Below are 283 nucleotides of genomic sequence, written 5' to 3'. Positions count from 1 at the left end.
CCCCCTCCACCCGCTGGCGGTGGCACCGCGGGCACGGCTGTGGTGGCCTCGGTGACATGGGCACTGCTGGCCTGGCCGTTGCGGGTGAGCAGCGCGCGGTGCTCCGCGTCCCTCTTCTCATCCTCCGCGTTCATGGTCATGAAGCGAAGCACCACCAGGTTGAGGAAGGCCCCAATGACCGTCAGCCCTGTCAGGATGTAGACAAAGCTGAAGGCCACATATTGGGGCTTGTTCTGGAGGGCTTGGTCCTTCTGCAGGGCCACGGAGTCTCCGGAGCCGCTGG

General features: G+C 65.7%; 1 protein-coding gene across 1 annotated transcript in view; it reads right to left on the bottom strand.

Annotated features, from left to right (window-relative positions):
• The window catches only part of KCNK3 (potassium channel, subfamily K, member 3), a gene marked incomplete at its 5' end in the record, with an annotated part of 1,028 nt that overhangs the window by 400 nt on the left and 345 nt on the right, over window positions 1-283 (bottom strand). The window contains one exon of the mRNA XM_009070716.1: window positions 11-283. This exon is cut by the window's right edge and continues 345 nt beyond it. Within this exon, the coding sequence (XP_009068964.1) occupies window positions 11-283 (273 nt within the window). The remainder of the gene's footprint in view (window positions 1-10) is intronic.

This window comes from Acanthisitta chloris, unplaced genomic scaffold (genome assembly GCF_000695815.1).
Source record: "Acanthisitta chloris isolate BGI_N310 unplaced genomic scaffold, ASM69581v1 scaffold32852, whole genome shotgun sequence".
In the NCBI taxonomy this organism is placed as follows: Eukaryota; Metazoa; Chordata; class Aves; order Passeriformes; family Acanthisittidae; genus Acanthisitta; species Acanthisitta chloris.
The sequence above is the reverse complement of the archived record's forward strand: the minus strand, read 5'-3'. Positions and strand labels throughout refer to the sequence as shown.